This window comes from Bemisia tabaci, chromosome 10 (assembly GCF_918797505.1).
Source record: "Bemisia tabaci chromosome 10, PGI_BMITA_v3".
NCBI lineage: Eukaryota > Metazoa > Arthropoda > Insecta > Hemiptera > Aleyrodidae > Bemisia > Bemisia tabaci.
Genome location: NC_092802.1, coordinates 23,474,762 through 23,498,257, shown reverse-complemented (window position 1 = coordinate 23,498,257; position 23,496 = coordinate 23,474,762). Strand labels below are relative to the sequence as shown.

The 23,496-nt window shown below is 40.2% G+C and overlaps 1 protein-coding gene across 11 annotated transcripts in view; it reads left to right on the top strand.

The window, feature by feature from the left end:
* CASK (peripheral plasma membrane protein CASK) overlaps nt 1–23,496 on the top strand; it is an 832,536-nt gene that overhangs the window by 179,178 nt on the left and 629,862 nt on the right. For all 11 annotated transcript variants that reach the window (XM_019058934.2, XM_072305061.1, XM_019058930.2 and 8 more), the window contains exons 2-3: nt 8,281–8,393; nt 18,464–18,569. In XM_019058934.2, coding sequence (XP_018914479.1) covers nt 8,281–8,393; nt 18,464–18,569 — 219 coding nt within the window. The remainder of the gene's footprint in view (nt 1–8,280; nt 8,394–18,463; nt 18,570–23,496) is intronic.

Sequence of the window (23,496 nt, the reverse complement as noted above, 5' to 3'; positions counted from 1 at the left end):
GACTTTTGCGTCAGTGGGGCGAAAACTGCACCTACAGATCGTGTTCGATACATCAAACAGGTGAGATTGTATCGATATCGATTGGTTCAATATGTAAACATAGCCTCAAAAGTCAATTTAGAAATACGCAATGTAGCGGGTCTTTTGTGATCGAATTTTTATTCTTTCGAGTACCAAATGGCAATGACAAGTGAAATTGTTAGGAATTTTCTCTATTTTCAGCTTTTTCAAATTAAATCTTAAAATATTTGTTTGAGGTTCTGTTCCGTTGTTTTGAACCAAACGATACATCGAACCACCATCAAATACGATCTATGGTCATGGTTTCCAATGTTTCATAACCTCAAATTTTGGTTTAGGGCCCCAAGAGCTACATGACCTGATCGAACCTGACCTCCAAATTTCCCATACTCTCCTTATAAAAGTACGCTATCAAAGACCTTCCTCTTACGCATTTTTCTTTTTTTTAAAAAAATAAGAAGAAAAAACAAGGAATTTCACCTTAGAAAAAAGTTCCTTTTACTCGCAAGGAAAGTTAGCAACAAGTTCACCAGGCAACGCTTCCGCTAGCTTGCAAGCTTTCGTTCCCCGTGAGAGCCCGTCTCGAGTGGGCAGCGAGTATTCATTAAAATTTTATCGCCGGATCCCGAGCTCGATTTGACTTTTTCTCAAGCTCGGAAGTTCATTTTTCAGTCGAGAAGTTTAAGTCATTGCCGCCAGATTTATGGGTACGAGTTTCTTACCCAGCGCATCTTGTTTTGCATTCTTCATTGAGTGTATTCCTTTCATCATACAGAGTGTGCAAAAGTTAATTCAGACTGTCTAGTGTCTACTATACTGAAAACGTTATTTAGCTCTTCAACCCAAGAATTAACCTTGTTTTTCAGCTTGAGATTTTATGATTTTCGTAGATTTCTCCTCCTTCTCTAGTATAGTTTCTATCAATTCGTGATTTTTGAATTTTGCATACTCTGGAAAAAAAAAACACATTGGATCTAGAGTCCAGACTCTTAAAAACATCCACAAGAGAAAGTACTCTTGATTCAATCAGAATCTAGCTTAAATCAAGTACCAAGCATCTTAATTTAAGCGGATTTCGTTTTGATTCAAGCAAAAATCCGATTGAATCAAGAGTATTTTTTCTTGTCAATGTTTTCAAGAGCCTGGACTCTAGATTCGATGTGTTTTTTTTCCAGTGTATTTATAAATATCTGAAGTCATATTTGTTTTCTGTAAAGCTATGAAGAATTGTTTCACAATAGTTTTCATATTATTGTTAATATTTTTTAAACCATCTCTATACAGATACTCTAATCCACACCACCCCTTACTTTGAGAGTGTAAAATGAACCCTGAATGTTAACTGAATTTCACCTTGACTACCGCGTAACGGCATTCCTCGTTGATGATCTCGTTCATATTTTGATTTTGTTCCGAGACCTTTTCACATCGACGAATAGACCAATTGACACCCCCCCCCCTTCCCCTTCATTGTAAGGTCGGGCCATGGACTGGGTCACGTGACGTCATCAGCATCGAGTCGTTGTCGTTGCCAACAAAGCAATTGCCTTAATTGATCCGATCGAGTTGCAGAGCGGCTCCGATTGAAATGCGGGCTCGCATTTCGTCGTTCCTCAAACGCAAGGGCGTATCTCTATCTCCACACGAGCCGTGGAAAGCATGGATCCATTCGGGAAATAGGGCTCTTCTGGAAATTGAGGTACTTCCTTGCGTTACAGGACGATTTAACTATTCGTCTAGGGCGCAATTCGTCCATTCCCGGACGAAAGCACGTACGTGCATCTCGACGTTGCAAAATTTCCTCCGCAAATTGTGTGGTTAAGGGGGAAGTGTCGGGCCTTTCTCATTGAAAGTTTCACTGATTTATCTTCTGATTGCACGCAATAATCAGCAACATCGTGGGCAGAATCAGGGGTGCTCAGTGAGAGGTTTTCTGAGAGCCAACTTACAAATGGGGGGGGGGGGGATCCTTGGGGCAATATTCTCTTTCCCCCCAAGAAATGTGCAAACTACGATGTGAAAAATTACCTTTTCGAAACACGCTTAAAAAACTGTTTTGTTCAAACAAAAATTTAATATGTTTGGCTCTGGCATAATGTACAGATCTCAAAGATGACATCTCAAGTGTTTTCTCAAAATTTTCTCGATGCCAAAACAGTTTTTTAATGTGTTTCGAAAAGGTAATTTTTCACATCCGCTATTGTTACAGATAAGTCCTCATTTGCTGTGTATTCTATATCTTTACCTTTGATACCATATGATTTAAAAGTTTTTCATTACTTTTGGCTGCACATTTTATCCGTAAAACAAATGGAAGATGGACGAAAATTCCCTGAGGCCTAGTTGCGTTTTAAAGGCTTTCTCCTCCACATCTTAAATAAATGAGCGACGGGCATGATTATCGATATTTCCCCATTCGAAGCTATGGTAAAGAATCGATTATTAAGGTGTTCGTTGGGAACACCCTGTCATTCGATCCTTTTCCATTGGTTGAAATGGCGGACCAACCGATGTATCGCGAATTTAAACCCGGTCCCTCTTAATCCGTCCCGATCATCCCTAATTCACACCCGGGCCTCAGGGAGACCAAAAGCTCTTAAAGTCAAGTCTGCACTAGGACCCGATCATCGAGTCAACCGTCGAGATTAATTAGCGATGCAGGCGCCGAAATTTCAGAAAAGCGACAATGAATTCTAATCACATCTCAGCCCCTTCATCGGTGTCTGCAAACGGAGCGTGCCTGTAGGTGCCGCACAGAGGGACGAATCGCTGGAGGGGTCGGATGAGAAATTTTCGGCTCAAACTACGAATTTCACAGGAATAAAAAGTCTATTAGATCCTGAGTCTAGACTCTTGAAAAATCAACAAGAAAAACTACTCTTGATTCAATCAGATTTTTGTTTGAATCAAAATTTGAAGGAAAAAGAAGAAACCAACGGAACCACTTCTTAATAAACTTCCAAGTTTCGTTTTATCGAATATATTAAATTTTAAATTTTCCACACCATGTTCAATCTCTCCTATTGACTCGCTCAATTGTGCGCCACGCCGCGCAGTGGAACAAACCAAAAGGAGAGGTCGGACATGAAATAATTGTTGGCTACAATTTCCATTTTTTATGTTTGTTTCGTCACAAATGTAGTTTCAAATTGTGTTTATGAAAGGAAATTTCACCAAAAACCGATGGAACGACTCTTAAACTTCTGTGTTTCATATTTTCGGAAATGTAAGCTTTTTTTTTAGATTTTGTCCGACCTCCCCAATTGACTTGGTCCAGTGTGCGCCGTGGTATGCTTGCAGGGCGTCGACAGCAATATGAGGAAGAGGAAGCGAATTAAGTTTGAAAGCTTTTTGTGAATAAAATCGTATCTCAGACTGGACTAGTGTAACTAGTTTATATTCCTCCAACTTTTAGTTGGTTTCACGTGTTTCATCCTCTGCGCACCCGACTAAATACGATGCCTCCCTCTATCCTTAAGTTTTCCGATAGTGATAAATGAATCAGTGAGAACGAAAGCACACCAACTCGGTGACTCAAAAATGCTCAATTTGCATTAAAAAGAGTCAGTTTTCATAAAAGTAAGTGAAGTTAACACATCTGTTCCAACTTGGACCTTAAAGTGTCCTCAAGTACTTGTCTTTCGTCACCAAAAATCTTTTTATTGCACTAATTTCTTCAACTACTGTGCAGTTTTGCGTGTATCTTGATTATTTTCATTTTTCGAGTCGGTGTGTTTTCGCTCTCACTGATTCAAATGTTTTGAATTGAACATTTTTCGATGTAGAATTACTGTTTCTGGCTGTGTAAGAATTAAAAAAAAACTCCGTTAAGAAAATAATGATCCTTGCGATCTGTATCAATGTGCAAACTAATTAGGGTGGAATAATCGTTGAGTATTTCAGGAAGGAGTGAAAAAAAAACCTTTAATTTAAAATTAATCTGATTTGAGGAACAGGAGTTAAGAAAAGCGCACCTTGAGAAATATCCAGGAGTGATTTCAGGAAATTGAAAATTTAGACGCTTTCGCCGATCGAACATCGTCAAAGAAAATATTCCTCGGAGGCAGTCGGTAAATATTTGTGTGCATGTCTTTGACGAACGCTTCCGAGCTGACTTGATATTCTCCGCCAGCGCGCGCTTTTATAGCTTATCGGAAGTGAACGCACATTGGAAGGACTAACGATTTCCCGTCAGAGCGGATAAGTTTGTATCTTTTCGCATAATCTCCCGAGAATGCGAACAACTTGGAAGCCTATCCGTAGGATTCTGAGAAAGGCTCGCGGGACTCAATTTCTCTGAGGACGCAGGGATGTCAGGGACGTAGCTCGTGTCAAACTTGAAAATATTGTACATATACAGAGTGTCCTAGACCAGGCGCACCAGAGGGCCGATTATTGAAATTCATAGACAAAGCTATGGACAAAGAGGACATAAGGAGTATATGGAGCCAGGCCCGCCACATCCCATCTCGGGCCCTGGTACCAGTTTTAAGGTCCGGGCCCCAAGCACGGAGGGGGGGGGGGCCCGAGGGGCCTCCCCCGAGAAACTTTAGAATTTATACGACTAATCGGACGCATTTTGAAGCTTCCGTAAATAATTTTTCCATCAATTTCTGCGGAAAAATTAAGTTTTTTTTTCAACTTTTAGCACAAAATACTTGCGAATTGTTGCATTCAAAACATCCGAAAATTTTTTATTTATTTTTTTTTTTTGGGGGGGGGGGCATATGATACTATTTTCAGTTCTAAGAGGGCCAGGCGCCCCTGGACTCCCCCTTCGATTGTCTAAGGCAAGGGAGTTGAGCCATAAGCCATTGAAGTCGAGGATGCCCAGAATGAAGACTCTTAGCATCTGACGACGGAAGAAAATGAAACGCAGTTACTAAAAATATCCCTCTGTACTGAAAATCTTGAAAGTAGATAGAAATTTTCCAAAAAGTATACTTCTTTGAAAATTTAAGAAGAATTCTACAGTGCCCCAGCGTGTTTCTGAAAATCTATTCATCTTTTGCGAAATTTTTGGGGTAAATTTTTCACTTTTTCTTACGAAACAAGGGTTGCATGTGAATTCGTAGTGGTTTTTCACGGGATACACGGGCCCCCTCCGGGGCCCGGGCCCCGGTACCAGGGACCCAGTATCCCCCCCCCCTTGTGGCGGGCCTGTATGGAGCGATCCTATTGGTTGAAATGGGTGGTTCTTATAGACTAAAGGGGTAAATGATGGACTAACTGTCAGGTCTCTCCTGGGTAGCCGTTAGTTAGTCTATTACCTACGTCCTTTGTCCACTGCAACCACCCGTTTCTACCAATAGGATCCCTCCAAATGCTTTTTTTCTATCAATTTCAATAATCAGCCCGCTGGCTGATATCTAGGTTGGTTTATGTCGCACGAAGTCGGCGACCGCGGGGTTGAATAGGGAATCGACGCCAAGAAATCCTTGGAGGGGGGGGGGGGGGTTGAAAAAAAAAATTGACTCTAATTGAAAATTTGTTGACTTTGTTTTCCCCGCGAAATGTTGTGGACCCAGCACCATTTCTTCACCTTGTTAAATACAGTTTGGGCCATTTTTTGGGGGGTTTTCCCCCTCGTTTAAGGTCATGTAAGCAGTACAAACCGGAGTGAAGTCACGACCAGTACATCTTCGATTTATTTCCCTAAACATTGATAAATTGGTTGTTCTTTCATTTCCGTTTCATACTGATGTAGTGGCGTTGAGATCTACACGGAAATACTGAGTGTGACGAGGGCTACGATTGGATCTTCTCAGGTGCGATTCTAGCAATTTGAAAACACCATTAAGACAAATACATTGAAAATATCGATTCTCGGTGAGACGGACTGCCTTACCTAGAATCTAGTGTTCAACAAACATTTAAATGGAGAGAAACCAGTGTAGCCAGCTTGCAAAACCCGCCACTGGATCCTCTCGATCAGCAACGGAGTTCTCCCGGCCAACGCCTGCGACGAAAATCCATCCATCGAATGTTTTTCTAACGACACCGGCAGCGCAGCGGTGTCGAGCGGGTTGCCTGCGGCGCGGCGCGCGACTTCTCGGGACCGTCGAAAGCCGCGCTTTAATTAATTAGATGAACTGATGTTGAACTCGACGTCATGCGGGCTGCGGATCGGGCGGCGGAAGGGGCCGCCTTCCCCCGGCCCCCGCCCCGCCGCCCGATACCGGCCGCGCGCCCTGCATCCGAATTATGGCAGATCATAACTGCATTGCTTATTAACGCCTTCGTCGTCCCGCCGGCCGTCGGAGGGATGCTTTTTGCATAATCTCCAGGCACGGTTCAATCCGGCGGTCGACCCCAGACTCCGTCGCACAGTGGATCGAGTCAGTTAGAGAGGGCGGACATTAACTTTTTCACTGAAACTGCAAAAGATGTTAATTTCATCACATTTTAAATATGAAGGGGTGATTTTAACAAACAATGGATATGTTGCATGTGTGAGGAATTTGCGATTTGACCGTTGATTCTTGGGTAGAAGTTCGCGAGACACACGATGGTGCCACTGGTTTTCTCTGAAATCAACTCCCAAGCTCAAAAAAAGCTCTCAAGTGGAGGCCAAAATGGAGGGGATATCGTACGCTATCCTGAAAGTCCACCTCTACATCAAGACGAACTCTCCATGCAAAGCTAGGGAGCAAAGATATTGACAGGGCTGCCATTTTATTTGGGGACTCCAAAACTGAAAACACGGCATCACTGCTAATGTATATTGTATTGTATCCCATCTTTGCATGGAGAGTTCGTCTTGATGTAGAGGTGGACTCTCAGGATAACGTAGGATATCCCCTCCATTTTGGCTTCAACTTGAGAGCTTTTTTTGAGCTTGGGAGTTGATTTCAGAGAAAACCAGTGAAACCGTCGGTTTCTCGCGAACTTTTACATAGGAATCAATTGTCAAATCGCAAATTCCTCACACATGAAACATCTCCATCAGAGAAGGCGGGCATGAAATTTTTCACTAAAACTGCAAATTTAGGTGTTAATTTCATCACATTTTAAATATGAAGGAGCGCTGATAGCAGACGATTTCATGAGGAAACCAATGAAACCACTTTTGGAACTTTAAAGTTCTGTATAAACGAAGTTATCAGCGTTTAAAGTTACCAAATCTTGTCCGACCTCTCTTACTGACTCGATCCACTGTGCGTCGGCGAGTGCGGGACGCGAGGAGTCGGCTGGCGCGCGTTTTCCTTTGAACGAGCCGGGGGGGGGGGGGGGGGTGCGCGCGCGGTTTGAATCGCGTCTTCTCTGCGAAATTTCTCGAGACGAATTGTGAATACAACGGAGCGGGTCTGTTGCCAGGGGCGATTCCCGTAATTTGGCAACGCTGTTTTTTCTCAATTTAAATGTACACTAAACAATCGATTCTAGATGAGGCAACCTACCTCGGCTAGAATCGATCCGCCGTGATAGCGAAGAAAGCAGTAAGTGTCAAACTTTCGAAATCGAGTCGCCCTCGAAATTCGTAGAATCTCTTTTGGATGAAATCACTGAGAGAGCTAAAACAGCAAAATTCATCTTAATCGTATGAAAACGAGACATATGTAAAAGCCGTACGTGTGCAAAAAATGGCGTAGTTTCAGGCAAGACAGCAGTAAGTGACATTATTCCTCCAGAGAGCCAATGAAAACAGTTCTTTCAAGTACACCCTCGCACTCTTCTGCTAATTTCTAACCTGGAAATGTGTTTGTTGTATGTCCAAAACGCAACCAAGAAAGCATGCAGAAGATAGCACTTAAGGCTGTCTTGCCTAGCACGAGTCTAACACGAAAATGAAAAATACCCTGTGTATGTAACTGAAATAAAATCTGTCGATTGTTAATCATCCTAACGATTTATAGGAGTCCTTCGGACGATTTATGGCAATTAGACAAAAAGCGGAGGCTTCTTCCAATAAAATTTTCCGGTCAGAAACTTCTGAGCCCGTTTTCTCAAAACTTCATTTTTGCACTTACTGCTCTCTTCGCTATCACGGCAGCGATGTACTCAATGGATTTAAACGGAGTATTAACTGTGGTGCCAACTTGCTCTAAAATAATTTCTCGACTCCTAAGATAGGAAGTAGCAATTCCAATGATGAATTTGGTAGTATTTGCAAGTCTCTTATTACTATCGAATCGTTCTTTGTATTTAAAGAAGTTTACTTACACTGCCCATCAGGCAGTCAACATTAACCATAATTTAATAGTGATAATTTAAACACTTGTTTCAATATTTTCACGTCTTTGTTTGTTTTTGTTTCAGGGGTCCTTTCAGCCTTGTGCGAAGATGTATACACAGGCAGACTGGCCAACAGTTTGCTGTGAAAATAGTTGACGTTGCCAAATTTACTTCTAGTCCAGGATTAAGTACCTTAGGTAAGGGCTGCATGATAATTAGTTTGTAAATATTTGAAATTCCTCCATTTCACCCTTGCAAATTTTTTCGGCACTGGAAAAAAAACAAATTGGATCTAGATTCCAGACTCTTGAAAACATTGACAAGAGAAAGGACTCTTGATTCAATCAGATTAAAGCTTAAATCGAAAGGAAATCCGCTCAAATTAAGAGGCTTGGTTTTTAATTTAAGCTTAAATCTGATTGAATCAAGAGTATTTTTTCTTGTCGATGTTTTTAAGAGTCTGGACTCTAGATCCAATGTGTTTTTTACTTTCTCGATCCCTCAGGGTATAGAGGAAGTATTGTCATCCTCCAAGCAAACGAAAAAAAAAAGTTGAAATTGTTTTTCCAGTGGGGAGTTAAACCGTCGATAAGTTAGTCATCCTACTCCAGGGTGTCTAGCAACTGGAAAAACCGGGGGGAAATTGGGGTGTCAGGGAAATCAGAGAAATCAGGGAAAACGCCAGGGAATCAGTAAAAATTCGGCGTGTAAGGGAATTTTATTTTGCAAGCAATTTTAAAGTCAGGGAATCGTCAGGGAAATCTAAAAACACGGATTTTTCGAAAAATGTTTCGTGAATTTTACTCCTGCGTAAATTTCCACCAGAATTCTGCTGATGTCTTTCAGATTTCAAAAATGAGGCAAAAATATCTCGCATAAGTATAGACACTCTTATATTTTGCTTTTTGTATATCATTATATTCCTAAAAATGGAAAAAATTCTTACTTATATCTAATCAATTCAAATGTGTCGAAAAATTAGGAATTTTTCCCTTCTTGTCAGGGAAATGTCAGGAGATTATTTTTTCCGTATGTCAGGGAATCTTGATTTTCCCCCGATTTTTTAGCCGTCATTATCAAGGGAATCAGGGAAATGTCTGAGAATTTTTAGGGTCGAAAATTGCTAAACACCCTGTAAAACTCCTCCCATTTTTTCTTTTTTTTCGTCATTGCCAGGTATTTCATGAATAACACGGTACCATGCTAGGTTAACATAGGATGAATGTTAACCGAGTCAAACTCATGCTTGTCAATTGCGAGTTTTTCTCGGTTTTCCGCCTGCGAGTTTTTGTCCCGGAAAAAGTATAAAAAACGTTTTGAGAGTGTCAACTGTCGGGGCGGATTTTTCTCCGCTGGTACCGCTAATAATACCCTCGCGTCTCTTTTTGTCCGCTCGTCTGTCTGACGAGCTTCCATACGAAGGTAAAACGCCGTATAAGCATGGGAACGTTGCCGAATCTCCCCGAATGAAATTATTTTATTTTCGAGGAAAGGTATGAATTTCATTCTGAAATTTTCAGATACTCCCGATTAAATAGCTAGTGAAGAAGGGTGTCTACTACACGGAAAATTTTCAACACGGATTTCGGAAGATCGATACGGAAGTACGGAAAAGGTACGAATTTTTCGTTAAAAGGTACGGAAATTCGAGATTTTCGTGATAAACTCTAATAAGTAGCCGTGGGGTTATACGATTTCCATTCATTAAGTTCCCAGTTCGATTTCTCGTATTCCTTTTCCTCAATCCTAATACAGTTAAAAATGCGCGCGAAGTGAGGAAAAGGTAAGGAAAAAGCAAGGATTTTTAAGAATGGCTATGAAAATAAATTTTCGGGTGAGTGAGGGAAAATCAAGGGAAAGGTACTGAATAAGTAAGGAATTTGAATGACAAAGTGACACCCCCTGACATCTGAATGACACCCTGACACCCTGAATGAAATTCTCCGCCAAGTCGGGGAAAAAATCTTGATGGCTAAGGCCACCAGCGGGCACTCTCACTTTTCACTATTGCACCATGTACAATTGAAACATATCAGACTTATTTTTAACACTAAAATTGCTGATTTAAAAATGTTGTAGTTAAAAAAAAGGGTCCCACATGTTTTTATGTAGATTTTACCATGAAAAACGTTACCGCCCATGTGGTAAAATTAGCTCTCCCTTATTGTAAAATTTATAATTGAAACGTGTCGGACATATTTTTTTTAACAATTTATGTGTTAAATCATCAATCCATTTTTTCCGTGAATGCGTTTTATCAAAAGAAATTTGACAGCGTTCGAATATCCATACGACGTTTTTCATTCGGAGTTCACGAGTGTGTTGCGAGTGCGGGTTGCGAGTGTGTTTTAGCCCCGTCAGAAGCGACACTGGGAGCGCGGTTAGGCGAGGAAGATAAAAGGCTGAAAGAAGGAGGAAAGTTAAAAAACGGAGCCCCCGGATACAATGAACAAGATAGCAAATAGAGAGGAACTAACTCTCCAACGCAATCAAGGCCCCGTACCCCATCCCGCGCCACGCTTCCACCCTGCAAGTGCAGCCCCCCAATTACTGCTCAATTCTAATTACGACTCCCGCACAATAGTCCAGGAGGAGTCCTGGAAACGGATCTGTAGCACACATCGCGGTTTTCCGGACGAAGAGACGTAGCTCAATGGAGATGTTGCATGTGGGAGGAATTTGCGATTTGACGACTGATTCTTTTGTAAAAGTTCGCGAGAATACGATAGTGCCACTGGTCCTCTCTGAAATTAACTCTCAAGCTCAAAAAAAGCTCTCAAGTTGAGGCCAAAAGGGAGGGGATATCCTACGCTATCCTGAGAGTCCACCTCTACATCAAGACAAACTATCCATGCAAAGATAGGGAGCAAATACATTAGCAGGGTTGCCGTGATTTCAGTTTTAGAGTTCCCAAATAAAGTGGCAGCCCTGTCAATGTATTTGCTCCCTATCTTTACATGGAGAGTTTGTCTTGATGTAGAGGTGGACTCTTAGGATAGCGTGGGATATCCCTTCCATTTTGGCCTCACTTTGAGAGCTTTTTTTGAGCTTGGGAGATGATTTCAGAGAAAACCAGTGGGACCATCGTATTTCTCGCAAACTTTTATATAAGAATCAACAGTCAAATCGAAAATTCCTCACACATGCAACATCTCCATTTCAAGAGAAAATGCCAGCTAGTTTTCTTGGAAAACTTAATAAAAAACGAGTGGTGAATACCAACGTCGCAATCAGGGGAATGCATTGTCCCAGTCTCTTCGTTGTTTTCTGCGCTAAATTCGTCGCAAGCAGTACGAACATTAACACAAAATTTGTGTTGGTTTGTGTTTCACTGCGCAAAACACGAGTTCTTCCTTGCACTGTTTCATCCGGGACCATCGTGTGCCGCACGGTGGATCGACTGAATCAGAAAGGTCGGACATGAAATTTTTTCCTAATACTGTAAATTTTGATGTCTAACTCGTTACGTTTCAATTTTTAAGGTGTGTTTCTTTAAAGACATCTTCAAGGAAACCAATGGAACCACTTTCAGAACCTCTAAGTTTTGTATAAACGGAGTCATAAGCTTTTAAAGTTCACTGGAAAAAAAACACATTGGATCAAGAGTCCAGACTCTTGAAAACATCGACAAGAAAAAATACTCTTGATTCACTTCTCTTGTTGACTTTATCGGCCATACTTACAGCTGTACAGCTTTACAGCTGTAGTGTACAATCGACAAGTTTTAGGAAAAATCGGTAAGGAAAAGGTTTTACAAAAAAATTTCAATACTCTTGATTCAATCAGATTTTTGCTTAAATTAAAAGAAAATCCGCTCAAATTAAGAGGCTTGGTTCTTGATATAAGCAAAAGTCCGATTGAATCAAGAGTCTTTTTCTTGTCGATATTTTTAAGAGTCTGGACTCTAGATCCAATGTGTTTTTTCCCCAGAGTTTTGTAAAAACGGAGTCATAAGCTTTTAAAGTTTCCAAATTTTGTCCGACCTCTCCTATCGACTCGATCCACCGTGCGCCGCCCCCACGGACCAATCCTCGGCGGAGGAGCCCTTGCATTATGTTTTTGCAAGGTTTTGTTCCTAACTACTCACCTTGTTGGCGCGTTTTTATGCGTGTATGCGTTGTGATTAGCTAACTTTATTACACCCTCGCTCATCACCCCGCTGCTCCCGCGCTTCGCCGAGCGTACCCGGGGGGTGCTAATTCGTAAGTTCCTCCTAATGAACTCGTATTATCATCATTTTCGCGACACGTGGGCTGGGTTGTGCGCCGCGGAGTTGTCTGACGGCTCCTTCGGTACAATTATTGTATACGCTCTGTATTCGAGGTTTAAAAAAAGTAGGGAAACGGACATATAAACTAAAGTTAAGTTATACACGGAGAAAAATCTACGGCTTTATAAACCAGTGGTTCATATGCATGGAACACCACTAATAGTCGTAAATGATCTAATGGTTCTCGGTCTGTGGACCATACTAAGGTATCTCGTACCATATGAGGGTATATATACCATCAAGAAGATATTTCGACGATGAAACTACCAGACCACGTATCTCGTTTGCAGTGTTTAAAAATGTCCGCTCCCATTTTATTCTTTTTTGAATGAGAACAAACTAATATCATTCCTTGAAGTTCACACAGAGTTTTCTTCGCTTTGAGAGGAAAAATTACGGAAGTTTAAAATAATGTATAACAGGAAGTCTGCAATGCCGCAAACCGAGATACGTGGTTTGGTAGTTTCACCGTCGATATTTGTTATGTTGCCTTTACTACTATTAGTGGTTTTCAACGTGAATATAGCTGTTAAATTTGTCCTTCACATTGAGACTTACGGAGGTATAAAACTTCAATATTCTGATCTACGGTTCAAACGTGATAAAACTTGGTTAGTCTCTGTTAAGCTTCGTCCAGTCTAAAATCTGCACTCCCAGTCGGCAATGTATTGCCGTTTATTCAATGTCTTTGCGTTTATCTGACGTAAGGGCGTATTTCAATTTCCATGTGAGCCCTATTTCGCATATAAATCCATGCTTTCTGCGGCTCATGCGGAAATCGAGGTATGCCCTTTAGTCAGAGGAGCGTCGGATTGAGATCCCGCAATCACAGTTCAAACCATATGATTGAGGAGCCCAGCTCTATTTTTCATAGTATTGTGATACTTGATTGACAATTGAGTTTCTCATTGACCTAATAATTGCGGATGGATGTCGAAGCGAGCAGTTTCGCATGCAGTGGCGAATTTCCGCGATCGAATACGTATAGCTCCATATCGACGGTGCAAATCAGCAATCACATAACTCGGTTTGCAACGTCGCAGACTTCCTGTCATACTTTATTTTTTAAACAGAAAACTCCTCAACGGCAATTCTTTAAAACTGCCATGATTATTCTTCTCTGTGCAAAGAAAATTCTGCAAAAACACCAAGGAATTATGTCAATTTGTTCTCCTTTAAAAAAATAACGTAGAGGCGGAGTTTTTCAGACACCGTAAACGAGCTATGTGTTTGCCGACTTACACCGTCGATATGCTCATTTGATGCCTGCATCCATGCACAATATACGGCGATTGTCATACAACTATTCGAACTCTGGTGCGAGCAAGGAAGTATCACGCTGGCGTTGAAGGCGTTTTGAGCCAGCGCCAAGAATACTGCACCGTCGAGTCACTCCTATGCGCGCATGTAGTTTACCATTCACAGCAGCGTTAGAGTTTCTCCTCCAGGGTACCCTCGTTCGACACAGAAACATTTCTTCACAAAACTTCTTGGTGCCCCTTGAACATAATTTGGAGAAAAAATTCTCAAATTATTACCTAGCGAATTTTTGACACTTATTAAAGGATGAAAAAAACCGTGCCTTTTGCATCTTCCCATGCAAGCATTGCATCTGAACCAAAGAAGGTTGTAATTTTTTGGAAGTTTGAAAAAGTGATCCTGTGATATTTTGATCATCCTTCATGCTTTATATTATGTCATTTTCTATATTACTTCCTTTTTTGGGGGGATTATTTTGTCAAACAAGTGTTGTGAACTTGTGAATACAGGAAATGCATGTGACCCAAAGGAGGTTGTAATATTTTGAAAGTTTGAAAAAGTGACCCTGTGATATTTTGATCATCTTTCATTCTTTATATTATGTCATTTTCTTTACTACTGCCTTTTTTTTGTATTATTTTGTCAAATAAGTGTCATGAACTTGTGCATACGAAATAGTCGAAATTGACTCAATCGCGCTTTTGCGTAGGATATCATTAGAATCATTATGCTCATCAAGAAAGTTTAACTGCGCCAAAATGTTTTTTGGAAACATTATTGTGACAGAGAGGGATGAATATTTGAAAATATTTTGCCTTACTTAATACCACGACAAAGATATGCTCGAAACCATATCCACAACACAAATTAATATCAATTCAATCTGAATTCTCATATTTTCGTGAGTATAAGTGACATATTTTATGAATAGATAAATATGAATTATTCATGTACGGTTATTATCCTGCCTTGGCAATTTTTTGGCATTTTTTTTTATCGAGATTTTTACATTACCGCAAAAATTATCTTCTACCGGCGGATTTTCCAACGAAGAAAACATTTAACAAATACGAAATCAATTCATTTTTTTGTACTTAATAAAGCACTTTAGTTGTTTTAAAATTAAATTCCTATTATATTTCCGGGTTCAATTTAAAAAAAAAAAATGTAAATCAAGTTATGTGATCATCAGTAAATTCTTTAAACCGCTCATTGTGCTGCTTTTGTATCTTCCGGTCTAGTTGGTCGACAGTGGCGTGGCGTGCTTTGCGATATACCGATTGATCTGCTATTTAAACCTATGGAAAAGATCGATATACAGGGTGTTTGTAACGAACACCTTAATAATCGATTCTTCACCATGCCTTCAAAGGGGAAATATCGATACTCGATCATTCACGCCACGCCACTGTTGGTCGATTGACCAATCAAACGTGGTTAAAGGGGACAGCACATCAAAGGCAGGTCGCGTTATTGACCCATGGCGAACTGAGCCGCCGTGGACTTGGACGTCATATCAAACCAATAATAGCATGCTTTGTTATTTGCTAATCGCAAATAAACCAATGAACGCATCGGTTATATGTATGGTGTGGAAATGCCACACCGGTTACATGTTACGCTATTGATTATTCATCGGGGATAGTGATATTGTGGCCAGGGTTTTATTGTTTAAAGTTAGGTCTCTCCAGCGATCGACAGAGAATCGACGAAAATTGTGATTATCATCGAGTTTTGAGTATCCGTCTTTTCATATTATCATCCCTTCGTCAATTTATTGTCGTGGAGTCATTCTTCGATGTTAATGAAGGTTTTCGGCGGTTTTGAAATTTTAGAATTTTCTGTGGGAATATCCAGGTAACCTGAAAAAGACAGAAAATTTACTGAAGAAATGCAAAAAAAGGTCTGAAAATATGATGATGGTCTGAAAATAGATTTTATATAATAATTACACTTCTATTGAGAATAAATATATGTTTAAAAAAATGAATTAATGATGGTATATTTTCTTCGGAAAATACACTAAAAAAAAGGTGCCAAAAGTCTGGGAATTTCTCACAGTCTTAGGTTAAAAAAAATAACCAACATCTCTATCTCTGCTGCCAAATCTTTCAACTTTCTTAAATTTTAATTTCCAGCTCTCGAGTTTTGAATTTGGAAGTTGGGGTCGGCATTTAATTGAACGGAGTTAAAATCAGCCTAGATGCATTTCTTGTCACCTGATTTTCTCTCAGAATTATTTATTTTGCCGATAACCAAACAGCACAATGTCTTGAAACTACTTTGTGTGCATCGCATGCATGAAAAAAACATCAGAGGATAAAATAAATTACAACCAATTTCAAAAATTTCCTTTTGACTAGTGTTCCAACTTTGCCAGGCTTCATCCGAATTTGTCTATAAATTACGGTTTTGCGCCTATAATTAAGAGCCGATGACTCAAAGCGACGCAGGAAGATCGGTGCACTCATGAATTCTATCTTCGTCTACGAGCCGAAGGAATGCAACGCCATTTCTAGATTCTAAAAAAAATTTTAAAACTTTAAACCACTTTAAACCTTTAAAAAAGTGACTTTTACAAACTTAAAAAACTTTAAACCATTTAAAAATTTATTCCAGAAATATGAACGCGCAATGTCTGACATTAGTTTTACTGACTATCGAGAGTAATCAGAAGAAAAACCAGTGTAATTCTTAGTCGGAGACGTCTTTCAGTAAACATAAAGTTTGCGAGTGCAGATTTTACAACGTTGTACGTCACAAATTTTGTCTCGAGAATATGACTTATCTCCCACCGGCTCCTACCCGGCGGAATTCCGTGAAATCCTTACGTATCCCGAAAAAGTGCTGATGGCGCCCTAAAGTCAGACTTGTTAGCCATATGGCTCCTAAAATCCCGGAACAAAGTCGGAATACTGCTCTCGACCCCCTGTTAAAAGGAGAAATCTGTCTAGCACGACATCCATGCGGTTCCTGCACTCAGGGCCACGTTTAAAACCTCCTTAGAACGTGGTGACGTGCGGTGGGCGCAAAAGGGGCGCGGGGTTCGGAAGGGCGGCGGACGTGGGGCGCACCACGAAATAGACTGTAATTAATGGGCGCCCCCCCCCGGCCCCCCGACTGGTGGCGCGCGTGCTTACATAGACATCTGCTCCCAAAAAGGGACCATTCATTAGAATCAGGTTCCCAAGGCCCCGGTATCCCCCCCGGTCTCCCCCCCCCCCTCCTTCGAACTCGACCTGCTTATCGACAGGGTTTATATCAACCGTGTGCTATCACCGGGTTCAAACGGGTGTTACCAATTGGTGTAGAATGGACCAATGGTCAAAGTGGATTCGCATTCAGGAACTACCCCTATCCCTGGGTCACTACCAGTGAGAAAAAGTAACCGAAGAGGTGTGTGAGAAGACGGCCAAAAATGCCCAAACGCATTTTCGAATTTTGAACGCTTGACTTGATACAGTAGGTCTCGAGACGTCTTAAACTGCAGGCAGATTATTGAAACTGATAGACAAAGCTATAGACAAAGACGACTAAAGGGATTTGGAGGGATTCTATTGGTGGAAGCGGGTCGTGGCAATGGACATAGGAGGTAGGTAATGGACTAACTAACGGCAACCCACCAAAGACCCGACAGTTAGTCCATCATTTTCTTCCTTAGTCTATAAGAACCAACCATGTCAACCAATAGGATCGCTCTATACTCCCTATGCCTTCTTTGTCATCGCTTTGTCTATCAGTTTCAATAATCGGCCCGCTGGTCGTAGTTTTGCTGAGAAACGCCGTGTTGCAACGTTGTCATTTTTTAGAATGAAAACCTTTAAAAATTCATAACTACTCTGCATCGCAACCGATTTCAATGAACTTCTTTTTAAAATGTTCTTCCTAAGTAGAGCTTCCTAACGGTGTATAGTTCTTTGGGTTTACTTGGCACTCACGCGGTTTTAGCAGTTTTTGGTTAAAAACAATAGTTTTGTTTTCATTTTACTACAGTCTTGGAAACGACGCGGCGGAATCTGAACAAAAACCAGTTGTTTGGGCGTTTTGGGCGAAAATTGCTAGACACTCTGGCTGTCCCTGTCCCTGGCTTATCAGTAAAAGCACCTATCTTCCTAGGGAAAAAACTCTTCACTGAAAAAAAATACTCGGCGTTTTTACCAAGGTCCGTTGGTACCTTTACCATCTCACTTTTTTTTACCAATTATTGGAAATTTTACCAAGACATGACTAGTAAGCTTACCTAAAAACCGGTATTTTTACTGTTTTTTGGGGTAAGAATACCACTTTTATTGGTAATCAATTCCCGGTAACTCTGCCATTTTATCTCGGTTATTCTACCACAGTCGATAAAAAATACTGGCGTTTTACTAAGGTCCAGTAAAATTACCGAGAAAGTTCAATAATTTTACTGAGATTTCTCGGTAAAATTACCAATTCCATAAATGGTCATTTTACCAAGAAAAAATTGGGATCCAATAGAACCCTGAATTCTTGATAATTTTACCCTTTTCTTAGTAAATACACAGAGATTTTTTTTCAGTGGAGACGCTCGCTAGACGTTCATTGAAATTTTAAAATGCCCTCCGGTGGCGTTTTTGCGGCAACATGAAAAGGGGTCATCTATTTTCATTATTTATATCCCCTTTTAAATTCCCGTTCCTTCGGCTAATTGGCCTGTGATTTTTTGCTTTTTCAGCAGGAACCACTGACACTTTTTTTCCTGTACGTGTGTTTCAGATTTAAAACGCGAAGCCACCATTTGTCATATGCTAAAGCACCCACACATAGTAGAATTGTTGGAAACCTACAGTTCGGAAGGCATGCTGTACATGGTCTTCGAATAGTAAGTGTCTCTCATTTATTTTGTTTTTCTCTCACAAGATGAGATACGACAAATATAGTTTCTAGTTTGCAAAGATTGCTCCGGAACATCGCAAGACAATAAGTATATTTAATTTTTCATATCGTAATCTCAAGATGAATTGATGGGATTTTCTGATGAATTGATGGGATTTTCTGATGAAATTGTTGTAATATCTTTCTCGTATCCATGTCAACTCAGCTCTCAGTTTAAAAAGAGAATCATAAATTTAAAAAAAAATGAGGCGCAAATAATGATCCAGAACATGGAATCACTATATTACTACACGGAAAAAATGGATTGCTGATTTAACAATTTAAATTGTTAAAAAAAGTGACAGATATGAATGTTTTAAATGTACATTTTACAATGGTAGACAGCTAATTAAATCTCGGGCGTGGTTATATTAGCATTTTTTATTGAAAAATGTACATTGAAACATGTCTAAAAATTTTTTAAGTACAAAATTGTTACATCAGCAATTTTATTTTTTCCATGCATTCATACATTCTATTCAACTGCTCATATTTCTCAAAGACGATAACATTTTTTACAAGATTAGCCTTGGAGTCATCATCTGAGACACACAGAGACTCTCTGCTTGTATATCTTGGCAATGTAAGAGATTTTACTTCATGAGCTTAATATTGTCTCGTGGACAGCAATACTCATCTCAATCTCTTATTAGAGGTTTTGCAGTTTTTTCACTAGGTTTACCAGGCTTCTTTGTGAAATGAATCCCTCAACACACCATTCAATAGCCGTAAATTCTAGAAAAATAGAATATAGATAACGCTAATATAGAATATAGGTAACTTTAGAAGTAAGTTGAGGTGCGGGAGAAACAAGCGGAGCACTTCGAACACGACGAGCACCTACCAAACGAATTTCATCATAACGCCTGAATACAACTATTCGACCACCGGATGTCCACGTTGCATACGCACGTAATTGGAGGCGTTTTGTCGCTCAGACTCACACCGTCATACTCGCGGCGCGGCGCGACAGCTAGGAACTGCGAGGAGCTTCAGAGCTTAACGCCTTAACGCCTTAATTTACACGTTTACATTTTTTTTACGCGTTTCTACTGTAACAAATCCTGGGCATGAAAATCTCCATGCAGGCGTAGGATTTGGAGATCTCTCATGCCTCAGTTTTGATTTTCCGATGTGCTGGGCATAATTTGTAGAGCAACTTTTCGAGCTATAGATGTGGATGGGAGATAGTGTAAGGGGCCATTTATGCTCTCAAACTACGTTATGCTCGGGGGGGGGGGGGGGTTGAGGAGTTTGTTACGCCATTTTTTGTTAAAGTACTAAGAGATAGGGAACTACGTAACAAAAGCGTTACACGAGGGAGGAGGGTAAACATTCCAAAAAAGTGTGTTACGTAATTTATCAACGCTCTCTATCAAGGAGACTATTTTAACAGTTGAGTGGTTAAAGTAGGAATTTTCGCCTGCCAGTTACCAAGGTAATGGGAGGGTTTTTAAAAATATGTGCAAAAGTAACAGGTGCAAGTACAATGGGTTTGTTACAAACTCTTACCAGCTGAGCGAAAAGCCCATTAAAGCTTTTTCATTTCCAACTGATAGGTCTAGTGATGGCGGTAATCGAGAAAAAATTGATTTCGTGTAAAAGTAACAAGTGCAAGAACAATAGGTCTGTTACAAACTATCTCACCTGAGCGAATAGCTCATGAAGGCTATTTCATTTTCAATAGATGAGTCTAGTGATGGCGATTATCGAGAAAAATTTGATTTCAGTGAATCAATTCGATTTTGACAAAAAATTGACACGACTTAGGAATCGGTTGCATTGGATCGACTTTCCTGTTCAGTGTACATCGATTGCCTCGATTTTTGCGATCAAAATGTGGACTAATCGCCAAACATAACGTCAGCGCCGTCTTTACATTTATGGATCATGAATTTGTCCATAAGGAAGTGTTGAATCCCGGAAAGTAATAATGCCGTGCTAAAGAAGAACGCCGTATGATCATTCGAGAGTTGCCAAATTTACTTCGATAAACCGTTTATTTTTGAGGAAAGCTATGAGTATTTTTCCTTTAATCAGAATCTTTAGGTGAAATTGCGAACAAAATTATCTGAAAAATTGGGAGGAAAATTTTCATAACTTTACCTGAAAATTTGCGTTTTATGAAAGGAAATTTGGCAACTCCTGAAGGTTCATACGGCGTTTTTCCTTAGCACGGCAGAATAGCTTCCGCTTATCGCCAAGGGGTTAGTGGAGGGTCTCTTGTCTCTGGTCCGTATTCTCCCTATTTAGGCACTCTAGTGAGAGGTAACCGCGTGTTTCATCGAAGTCCCCTTGCATTTTGTCGAAACTTCGCAACTGACGTAATTGTGCCGTAGCTCGGTGTCATTTTAAACTTATGAATACAGTTTAATCAAGGCGTCGAAATAGGCGTCAAGGGGGCTTCAAAGAAGGGATGTAGCCAACAATCGCTCCGAAGATTGCCGAATCGCGCGGGAATATCCGCGCTGTCGGTGCACAGTGGATCGAGTCAATAGGAGAGTTAGGACAAAATTTGGAAACTTTCAACGCTTAGAGGGTGTCAACAACTCCGGAATGGAGGTGTTGCATGTGTGAGGAATTTGCGATTTGACTGTTGATTCTTTTGTAAAAGTTCGCGAGAAACACGATGGTGCCACTGGTTTTCTCTGAAATCAACTCCCAAGCTCAAAAAAAAGCTCTCAAGTTGAGGCCGAAATGGAGGGGATATCCCACGCTATCCTGAGAGTCCATTTTTACATCAAGACAAACTCTCCATGCAAAGATAGGGAGCAAATACATTAGCAGGGTTGCCGTGTTCCCAGTTTTAAAGTCCCCAAATAAAGTGGCAGCCCTGTCAATGTATTTGCTCCTGATCTTTGCGTGGGATATCCCCTCCATTTTGGCCTCAACTCGAGAGCTTTTTTTGAGCTTGGGAGTTGATTTCAGAGAAAACCAGTGGCACCATCGTGTTTCTCGCTAACTTTTATATAAGAATCAACAGTCAAATCGCAAAATTCCTCACACATGCAACATCTCCTTTACCGGAAAGTCCGGAAATAGTACTGATTTTTTAGAGGCGATCCAGAAGTACTGAAAAAGTCCGAAAATTCCGTAAGAAGGTCCGAAATTTTTTTAATTTTTGTCGCAATTTGAGCCAGAAATTCAAATTTTTGAAATTTTTCGCATGTTAATTGGAGGTACTGAAAAAGTACCGAATTTCCCCCAAGGAGGTTCTGAATTTCTTGGCCATGCACTGAAAAATTACCGTAAAAGTACTGATTTTTTGCCAACCTGTATTAGTAGACACCCTTGCTTATAACTCCGTTTGTACAAAACCTACAAATTCTGAAAGTGGCTCCGATAGTTTTTTCGTATAATTTTCTGCTACAGATACCCCTTAAAATTTAAAATGTGACGAAATAAACATCAAAATTTGCAGTTTTAGTCAAAAATTTCACGTCCGATCTTTCCAATTGACTCGATCCACTGTGCGACGGAGCTCGAAGGGGAACACAGGTGATATCCCAACGCAACCGCGAGCGGTATTAACCGCGACTATTATCGATGTAAAGCGTCGCACAGTGGAACGATTCAATTATTAGAGAGGTCGGATCTGCAATTTTTTACTAAAACTGCAAATGTTCCTGTTTACTTCGTCTCATTTTAAATTTTAAAATGTGCCTGTAGGAGAAAATTTCACGGGGAAACCAATGGAACCATTTTTATTTAACCTTAAAGTTTTCTCTAAATGGAGTTACGGGCGTTTAAAGTTTCCAAGTTTTGTCCGACCTCTCCTATTGACTCGATCCACTGTGCGTCGGTTACACTCCCCCAAATTTGAGTCTCTTGCCGTCGTTCCTGGGAAAAACATCGTTTGGAACTTCGGATTCAGACATCGCCAAATTTACCTCGATGAAATATTTATTTTCGAGGAAAGTTATGAATAGGTGGACCGCGTGAACCAAGCCGCATCAGCTTTTGCCAATTTAATTGGGCAATTTAATTTTTTATATGGAACGGTCATGCGGATTTTTATGCGAATTGCAGTAAATTTTCTGTATTTTACGAAACAATTTTTTTAAAATTTTCAAAAGAATTCGCACAAACGTTCGCTTGTGAAAAATTAAGTCGCCCAGTTAAAGGCAACAGCTGATGTGGCTTGGTTCCTTTCTGCTAAACGTGGTTTAGTCATGAATGGAGATTTGCACGGAAATTTTTAATTGCCTCATTTGAGAGTTATAGCTAGAAGCGCATCGAAAGTTCCCTAGAAATACACCGTCTAGTGACGTCATCTGATGGAATCTCCCTTTAAAACAAATGTATTTCAGCAGCTTTGGTTATTTTGTCATATCTCCTCAAATAATCGTTCAATTTATGAACTAATAGGGTATCCTTGTGTTCAGTTCACTCTGTAGTTTCTTCTCAACAAGAAATCCATCAAATTTTAGAAGTCTGCAAATTCCGCATTATTATAAAATTTTCAAATACCTGGGAAGAAGTTAAGCATTCAAGGTCAAATAGACACGAAGTCTTTGGTTATAACTTTCAGAAAACCGAAAAAACTGCATCAAAAATAATTTATTGCGAAATACAAAGAGCAAGATACAATGGGTACATCAATAATTAAGCTATACTACGACTACCTTAACCTAATTTTTTTACAGTGTGTCTACCGTCAGTAAAAACGGAAAAATATCAGGAAAATCAGTCATGCATCAAAAAATTGGACGTATTTCTACCAAACAGACCTATGTGGAGGTGAGAAATATGGGGTGTGCTCGTCGAAGCTGCATAAGAAGCAATGTAAAAGTGGGCGTGATTCCTTTTGTAGAATTGGAAAAGCGAGATTTTACATTCTATCAAACAGACCTATGTGCCAACTGAATGCGGAA